Below are 9,136 nucleotides of genomic sequence, written 5' to 3'. Positions count from 1 at the left end.
AGAGCCTGTGTTCATTAAAAAGCATTGACAGGCTGATTACTGCTGCTGAGCCCGAGCTCCTCCAGCCCTCATTACCGGCTCAGCAACCCCTCTCCTTTCAGCAGCACCAAATTGCTTTTGCAATAAATAGCTCGTCCACGCCTGATTGGTCGCCTGCCCTGGCACCCATCCCACCGGAATACTAATCAGAGGGAGGGCAGGGGCATCTCCACTGGGCTCTGGGCCAGAGCTGCTGCACTGTTTGTCAGCAGGCAAAGCGCCTGGAGTGGCCTTGGGGGGCGTCGCAGTCAACCCTTCTCAAGGAACTTCAGCTGGAGATCGTGGGGGGGGGGAGGACCCAGGACCCAAAGCTAAGCTCCTCACTTCCAACCGTTTGAGACCAATTATTTAATATTTTTAGCTTCTTTTCATAGAGGTGAATACCACAGTATTTGGACACCCTTCAAGAGTTTGGAAATAAAAGATCCACACCTGGTATCCTTGTCTAAAATAAAGTTTAGAGTTATTTGAAAATATGCCTGTTTGAATGCAGCAATGATTATACCTGTGCATAACCGTATTGCATAATCAAAAGCGATCCTCCAGATATTTATTTCCCCACCCCCCAAAAAATAAGTGGATGCGAACGTTTCTATCAGCAGTAGCCCTTCACTTGGAGGGAGCTACAAACGCGGGCCTGCCTACAAGCCTTTACAGGGGTTTTTGTGGTTTTTTTTTTTTGGCTATTTTCCTGCTCAAACCTCCCCGGAAAATTCTTGCAGCGATGAACAAGATCCAACGAGCTCCGCTCTTTCAAGGGTTAACACAAACCCCCTACCGTGACTGACAGCTTGGACGCTCGCTCAAGCCGAGTTGTCCAATGACAGCGTTCGGCTGTTGGCCCACGTGGGGCGAGCTGCTGGTGCTACGCGTGGATTGGCGGACTGGCCCAGGCACTGCTAGCACGAGCCAGGACCCACGTGGAGCTGGCGCGCGTTCATTGATCTCTTTGCCCGCGCGGCGGTGGCGGTGGGGCTCTGGCGGTAACGGCGAGCTGGAGCCCAAGAAGCGCGTGCACCGGCGCCCGGGGCGCGCTCGGTGAGTCCCTGGCCGCTTCCTGCCCGGTAGAGCGGCGTCCGGAGCGGGTTGGCCGCCCGAGGGAGCCATTGTTTGCATGGGGTGGGGGAGGGGACCGTGGGAAATAGGGTGGGGGTAAGGCAGGGGGAGGGGTCGTGTTATAAGGAGGTAAGGCCTGGGGAGAGAAAGGTTCAAGGCACGCGAGAGGCCACTGTTATAGGGAGGGCGAAGGGTATGGCACGGAGGAGGGCCGTGTTTGTTATAGGGAGAGAGGGGAGGGTAAAGGCCTTGGGGAGGCCCGTGCTATAGAGATATAGGGAGAGAGAGGGGCAAGGCCTGGGGGGGAGGAAGATGGTATAACAGGGGCGAGGCAGGAAAAAAAAATGTATGTTATGGGAGAGGTGCCATGCTATACTATGCCATGCCATGGGGGAGGACTGTTTATAGGGAAGAAGGGGGGCTGGGGTAAAGCATAGGTTGGAGAAGACTGTTATAGGAAAGGAGGGAGAGGGGCTAAGGCTTAGGGGAGGGAGTGGGGACTATTTGTATTGAGAGGACCTGTGGAATAAGGGAAAGCTGTGTTAATGGGGTAGCCAGCATGAATGTCATGGGAGGAGAGCTGTTTTGTTGGGTTTCATGAATGGGGAAATTAATGTTTGGAAAGTAGGGTTTACTGAAAAGCTAGTTTTGGTCTGTATTACAAGTATTATTCATATATGTTTTATGGAAATGATTAAGAGTGGTGTTTGGACTGTAGATTAGTGGGCAGTAGATTTATTTTTTTTAATTAAAATACATCTCTGCAGTGTAATGTTGAAAATAGGGCAGGGTCTGTGTAAAAGTGACATGTTAGTGAGAAGTGAGTCAGTACTGAGGAAGGGTAAAAAAAACAAAACAGATGGGGAATGGGATTATTAATAGGGACTGGATAAAATGTGGACTTCACAGACCTCGTGGATCTTAACCGCACACCCTTAAAAATCTGCTCATCTTTGGGGGTGTACAGGGTCTGTGAGGTCCACAGGAATTAAAACCAAGATTTCTGCAGATCCCATGTCATGGCTGCTTTCTTTTTAAGACTGTGTGCTTTATCTCCGCAGGATCCGTGGGGCCTCCAGATAGAAGGCATTTGGGACACTGAGGTGCAGAAAAGCTGAGCACAACAAAAGGGAGAACTAGGGTGAGACTCCCATATTCAGTACCAGCAATCCCAACCACCAACAGAAAAGAAGCCAGCAAAGACAGACGTTAGAAAGTGGATTTTGCGGACCCCACAGAATTAAAAGCGGCTGTGGCATGGTGTCCGCAGGGATCGTTTTTAACTTCTGCCGACTTCACGGATCCTGCTCACCCCATGTATTCTCATCTTACCCCGCTCCAGCGGGATCCGCGAGGTCTGCAGAAGTTAAAAAATGAGGATCCCTGTGGACTCTACGCCATGGCTGCTTTTTAAGGCCATGTGCTTTTAGTTCTGTGTGGTCTGCGAGATCCTCTTTTTAACTTCTACCTTGGCTGGCTTCTTTTCTGTTGGTGTTGGGATTGTTGGTCCTGAATACTGGAGTCTCGCCCTAGTTCTGCCTTTTGTTGTGCCCAACTTTTCTTCACCCCATTATCCCAAACACCTTCCACCTGGAGCCCCCATGGATCCCGTGGAGCTAAACGCACAAACTTAAAAAGAAAGTGGCTGTGACATGGCATCCGTAAAGATCCTCTATTTAACTCCTGCGGACCTCACGGATTCCACTAACCCCCGAGATGAGCCGGTTTTTAAAGGCATGTGGTTAAGATCTGCGAGGCCCACATTTTTCCCGGTCCCTTATTAATATAGTCTAAGCTGGTAGAGCCTGCACATAGATGCGGTGGAGTAAAGTAGTTAAAATGTATTAAGATTACAGTATTCCTTTTTATTGGTACCTCGGTTTTTTGTTGTTGCTTTATTGTATTTAGTAGTTTTTTTTTATTTCTCTTCTGATCTTGACTAGGCTAGAGACTGAATTTTGGTTCAGACATGAGTTGGGATGGCAACTCGGTGGGCTTTTTGGTTTGTTTGTTTTCAAATCAATTTCTAGACTGCATAACAGTTAAGTTCTATGAGGTTAACAAAAGATTAAATGATAAAGCTAAACAACCTAAAAGTTAATGGTTAATTGCCCCAAAATCTAGAAAACATTTAAATTAGTTTGTAGTTGTTTCCTGAAATGTAAATAAGAAACAGAAACACAGGACAATACTGTAGTAACTGTTTGAAATCCTTATCCCAAGTGGCTGCTTGATAAGAGAGAATTTGCTCATGATATTTTTTAAATTTGTAGCCTGAAGTGGGTGGAAATGTGCAAAGAGCATGAGTTTTATGAGAAAACCTTTGTGTCAAAATATAGAAGGAGTTTGCCAGATATTGTGGGACTTGATCTAAAGATACTCTATAGCAGGGGTCTCAAAGTCCCTCCTTGAGGGCCACAATCCAGTGGGGTTTTCAGGAATTCCCCAATGAATATGCATGAGATCTATGTGCATGCACTGCTTTCAATGCATATTCATTGGGGAAATCCTGAAAACCCGACTGGATTGCGGCCCTCAAGGAGGGACTTTGAGATCCCTGCTCTAAAGATACAGCCCAATTTGAAGATGATACATGCCTCCGCTGGCAACTAGTGCAAATCCCGGTAGAAAGGGGTAATGTCAAATTTCTTTAGACCCAAAATGAGACTGACCACAGCATTTTGTATAATTCTTAATCTGGAAAGATTTTTTCTTTAAAGGTAGACAATATTGCAGTAATCTAGCTCAGTGATTCCCAACCCTGTCCTGGAGGAACACCAGGCCAATCGGGTTTTCAGGCTAGCCCTAATGAATATGCATGAGAGAGATTTGCATATGATGGAAGTGATAGGCATGCAAATTTGCTTCATGCATATTCATTAGGGCTAGCCTGAAAACCCAATTGGCCTGGTGTTCCTCCAGGACAGGGTTGGGAACCACTGATCTAGCTGACTTAGGACCAATGATTGGACTAACATTTTAAATGCTGGAAGATCAAAAAATGGTTTTTGCTTTGCTTTAAAGGGGGAGAATCCATGTTGAGGAAAAGGCCCCTAGGGATATTATGATGATAGTGGGATCATCTTGTTGATGTGCAGCATAGTTGTAAGAGGATTTGTGTAAAATGTGCTGGGAATAGGGTTGATGAAATAACTATATTAAAAATAGTATTAGTTGCTATCCTTATGAACAAATGATGGAAAAGTTGATGATTGGGTTTATGTAATTGCCCAGTTGAGTTTTTTTTTTTTTTTTTGTCTTGTGTGTGTGTGGTGGTGGTGGTGGGGGGGATTGTGAGCCAGTCAAAATACTGGCTAAGGGTAGGAATGGAAAGTTTCCAGGTCACCTAAAAATCATTGTTTGATGCCTGTTTTCAGTCCAATTGAACCTCTGCAGTAGTGGGACTGGAGGCTCCTTCCTGCGTGCCCATGCAGGAGAGTACAAAAAAGTATTTCAAAATCCCAAACTAGAAAAGCAAGAAAATAAATGGAGCCATGTTTGTGATGAGTTGGCACTAACCAATCTGGTCCTAGAGCAGCAGAACCTAACTAGTGATGGGGCAGCTTAGAGATGTTTTATGCAATCATGCTCCCAGTGTAGTCTTTGGTAGAATAAGTGGATCGGACATAATCTCACTCTTCTTCCTTATTAATGGCATAGTGAAGGACACGTCTTCTGGGAGGGTGACAGGAGGTATTTGTCTCATGGGCTAGCATTTCTCACAAAACTGCTGTTTCACTTAGGGACATCTCTTGTGCTGTTAATTCTGGCGAGTTTCACCAAACTCTGGATCCTGAGAGATTACCTGTGGTCGGACAATAACCAGAGACAGGAAGACTGGTTCTGAAGACTCAGTTTGGCTCTAAACATGTTCCCTCAGAGCCGCCCCCCTGTGAGTAGCAGTACGCTTCTTTGGGTGTGTAATAACACATGGTGATAATGTACAGCAATTTCTCCAACTTCCCTTAGATTTTTCTCTTCCCATTGTGAATACACTTCTCCCTCCAGATTCGCAGGGGATAGGGGCAAAACCGTACCGCAAATGGTGAAATACCACAAATATCTTCTGGTCCGGCTCTGACCCACCCCCACTTCCCTCTTGCCTTCCCCCCGTCATCCCGGCCTTACCTGGTGGTCTAGCGGGCTTTCGGGGCAGGAGCGATCTTCCTACGCTCCTGCCCCGTGCAGATCGCCAATAGGAAATAGCTACTGTGAGTTCCCGTAGTCTCTCGAGACTACGACGGAACTCCCCACAGCCATTTCCTATTGGCGATCTACACGGGGCAGGAGTGTAGGAAGATCGCTCCTGCCCCGAAAGCCTGCTAGACCACCAGGTAAAGCCAGGACGCCGGGGAGAAGGCTAAACTGTGGTTGTTTTTTCTTTTTTCCCCCTCCCCAAAAATTTGCGAATATGTGAAATCGCGATTGCTGAAACCGTGAATGGGGAGGGAAGTTTACATCCTTTTGTAATTTTTTTTGTTAAGTTGTTGAAAGTTCTTGCATGACTGCCAGTGCCACCGATTGGGATCAGAGTAAATGGAGAATGTTATGCTGATCAGTAGGACATTCTAGTGCCAACACCACAATACACACACAAGATTCAGCTGCATGCTAGTGCCCTACCAGCTGTGGCATGCACAGCCTAAGCCTGAGTTGTCTCACTACTTCTGACCCATAATTTTTTGCCTCACTCTGATCTCCCCACCCAATGTAACTATTCTACATGTCTCTGCACTGGACTCCTTTGTAGCTCCGGTATTTATTCCCCATACCTTTGGGACAGATTGATCATAGCAGAATAACTGTGACAACATTCTTTCTAAACTTCTTTCTCTACAGACTCACCTCCAGGCTCCTGCTGTTGCTTCTGCCGTAGCAGCTAGTGCTGTGTCTGCTACGCCCCAGTCCTTAAAACTCACATACCCCGAGACTCTGGACCGTATCAAAGAGGAGTTCCAGTTTCTTCAGAACCAGTATCACAGGTAAGCACTGTTGCTCAATATACTCATGCATGTGCTTTCTCTCTTGTCTTTACACTCTACTACATGAAACACAGGGCAGTGAGACTCTTTTGGTACCCCTCTAAACTAAGGCATTTATAGAGCTTCTCTTGTGGTTAAGTGGAGGGAACATTTTTTGGGGATGTTAAACCTAGATTGGTTATATGGGTAAGGGACAAGAGACTGTTCTTCCTGCATAGAAGAGGAGGAAAAGCAATGGCTGATTTAATATCTTTAAGAGAAAATGGGGAGTGGATGGCCCATTTCTCCATTTTGTTTATGGCAATTTTTGCCCTCCTTATATGTAATGTTGAAGTTGAAGAGGGCGGGGGGAAGAGCCATCACTTCAAGCTCTGCTCTATTTGGTGATATTGTGCTGGAAAGAGAATATAGATGGGACAAGAAAGGGAGGTGATGTTTTCTATGTTGTAAGAAAAATTGTGATATTCATGATTACATATGAAATCAAGCTATATTAGGAATTTCATGACTGTTGTGTTTTTCTTTTGGTCAACAATAAAAACAGTTTAAACTTAACTTTTCAGAATACTTGGATTTTGCGGGATTATGCCCCAATTATGCTAAATCTGAGGCCTTGCCATCCTTGGAGGAGTTGAAACAACTTTGGGGAGCTTCTTTTTCTCTGCAATGGGCAACAACTTTTTTTTGCTATTTGGGAATTCTTCTTCTAATTCGGATGGTGGTCTTCCCACAGTGGCTCCAAACGCTATCATTGTGATACTGGAAAAAAGATTTCTGGAGTTTATTTTTAGTACAGTCAAACGAGCATTGACTTGCACACCGAGCTCTCGGATATGGTGGCCCAGGGGTGGGTGCCCGACAACGCGTGCACCACGTGCAAGCACGTACGATGTTCGTGCTTGTATGTGACACGCGCGTTGTTGGGGCGGCAACCGGCTTGGCTTGGGAGCTGAGAGATCGTTCGCATGCTTCTACAGGATGGCAGCCAGTTTGAATCGGGAGCCGGGAGGGACGACTGAGGCATCGGCAGAAGCTGAAGGGCAGCCGCATGGGGACCCCAAGGGAAGGAAGCCACCCCGCTGAAGGGGCTGCGGCACCCACAGGCAGGTACCCACCCCTGGGCCACCATAGCAAACTTTGGTTGTGTAATGAATCTTCTGAGTTTTCATTATGGACCGGCACCTAGCATCGCCTAGTTATGTCGTAGCCCAGAAATGGGTATGTTTAGGGTGGTACCGGGCTTCTGTGTCACTAGGCAATCCACTAGCCGTGATTCAGGAAGGAACCTGGCCTACACTTCCAGCACCTAGAATTCTTGGGAGCTGCGATTCTGGAAACAGTGCCTGTCAGTTATTGACGCAAGACAGGCGCTGCTTACAGAATCTGAGCCTTATTGTCAAAATTTTGTTGGGCTGGGCACAAGCCTAAGCTTTGTTACACTTCTTTGGTTGGAAATTGGAGATAAGGAGGGTTGGGCATTCCTCACTTTGGCCTGTATAATTTGGCCTGTTTGTTGAGGCACTTGAAGGACTGGGTGATGAAAGAGCAACAATTTGCTGCGGTATAATTGGAGTCTGGTTTCTGTGCCCCCTATTGTGTGCAATTTATGCTACATATGTCTAATTGAGCCCTCCCTTTTGGCCTTCAGCATAGTGTCCTGTTCAAATCTTTGAGATATGCATGGAGGGCCTTAGTGACTCATTTGGTAGGTGACCCTTCAGAAATTGACCTGCTAACTTTAAGGGAGAACCCTACTTTTGAGCCAAGTCTTGACAACCCTATTTTTATGGATTGGGAAAAGAAAGGTCTTTTCCTGGTGGAACACCTACTGAAAGAGGATGGTGAGCTGATTTTATTTTGAGAATTTACAAGACCATTTTGGATGACGAGGGAAGAACACTTGTTTGTTGCCAACTCCAGCATTATGTATGGTCATTATCAAGGGAGAAACTTCATAAACATATAGGATAGCGGCGGAGCCGCCTTCTTAAATGTTGTGGATTTAGGTACGTCTGTATCAGCTTTGCATAAGGCATTGCACAGATATGAGAGAAGTAAGGATCTACAATCTTTAAAAGCAAGTTGGGAGGGCCAAAAAATTTGAGTCTCTGTTTATATTAGATTCAGCGCCCACCAGCTTCCCTCCCAGACGTTGCAGGCCTCACCCGAGTCTGCTGTAAGCCCTGGTGGTCCAGAGATGAGCCAGGACAGAAGGGATCTCTCCTGCCTCTTGCCTGGCCAACTCTAAAACATCCCACCTTCCTCCCATCTCCCAGACCATTAGAAAGCTTACCTTGAAAGCCCTGGTGGTCCAGCAGTGAACCGGGGCAGGAGCAATCTTCTGCGCTCTTGCCCCCATGCGAGCCTCTATTTAAAATGGCTGCAGCAAATTATCTTGAGTTGCTATGGGAGCCATTTTAGATAGTGGCTCGCACGGGGCAGGAGTGTAGGAAGATTGCTCCTGCCCTAGTTTACTGCTGAACCACTAGGGCTTTCAAGGAAGGCTTTCTAGAGATCTGGGAAAGAGAAGGGAGGTGGGATGTTTTAGAGTCAGCTGGGACAGGAGGTGGGAGGGTTCCCTTCTGTCCCAGTTCACCACTAGACCACTAGGACTTACAGCAGGCTCGGAGAAAGGCCTGCAAGGCATCAGGGAGGGAGGGAGGGAGTAGAATCAGGGTGCAGAGCCTGGCAGAGTGGGGGAGGGGAGGATGGGGGGCTGGGTGCAGAACCTAGCAGGGCATTTGAATACAAGCTTTCGGTTTATATCCAAGTTAGTATTTTTTCCCCCCTTTTTAGGAGAAAAAAAGGTTACCTCAGATTATATTCGAGTATATGCGGTAAATCGTTTGTTGTGCAGCACTGTAGTTGAAACACTGATACAGTTGGTGTTAGACGTGCCTGGATCGTTTCATGGGTTGCACAAGGGAAGAATCCTGATGTGTCGTAAGATGCGTCTCTTAGCATGAAAGTGTGTATTAAAATGTTGGACTACTAAAATAGCGGTGGCATGGAATGCAGAAACTGTGGGAGATCCAGTTATTGGTGGAGAGGCTTTATGC

General features: G+C 46.7%; 1 protein-coding gene across 5 annotated transcripts in view; it reads left to right on the top strand.

Annotated features, from left to right (window-relative positions):
• Positions 1-270: 270 nt before the first annotated feature.
• The window catches only part of LOC117365078 (transducin-like enhancer protein 1), a 36,602-nt gene continuing 27,736 nt past the window's right edge, over positions 271-9,136 (top strand). The window contains exons 1-3 of one of the 5 annotated variants that reach the window (XM_033954997.1): positions 271-415; positions 4,839-4,987; positions 5,935-6,077. In XM_033954997.1, the coding sequence (XP_033810888.1) occupies positions 4,964-4,987; positions 5,935-6,077 (167 nt within the window). In that variant the 5' untranslated portion in view covers positions 271-415; positions 4,839-4,963. Of the gene's footprint in view, positions 416-882; positions 1,078-1,229; positions 1,289-4,838; positions 4,988-5,934; positions 6,078-9,136 lie in introns of those variants that run through there. The other 4 variants (XM_033955000.1, XM_033954995.1, XM_033954999.1 and 1 more) reach the window with 4 other exon arrangements.

The sequence above is a fragment of the Geotrypetes seraphini genome, chromosome 8 (genome assembly GCF_902459505.1).
Source record: "Geotrypetes seraphini chromosome 8, aGeoSer1.1, whole genome shotgun sequence".
Classification (NCBI taxonomy): Eukaryota; Metazoa; Chordata; class Amphibia; order Gymnophiona; family Dermophiidae; genus Geotrypetes; species Geotrypetes seraphini.
This window is presented reverse-complemented; position numbering and strand designations above follow the sequence as displayed.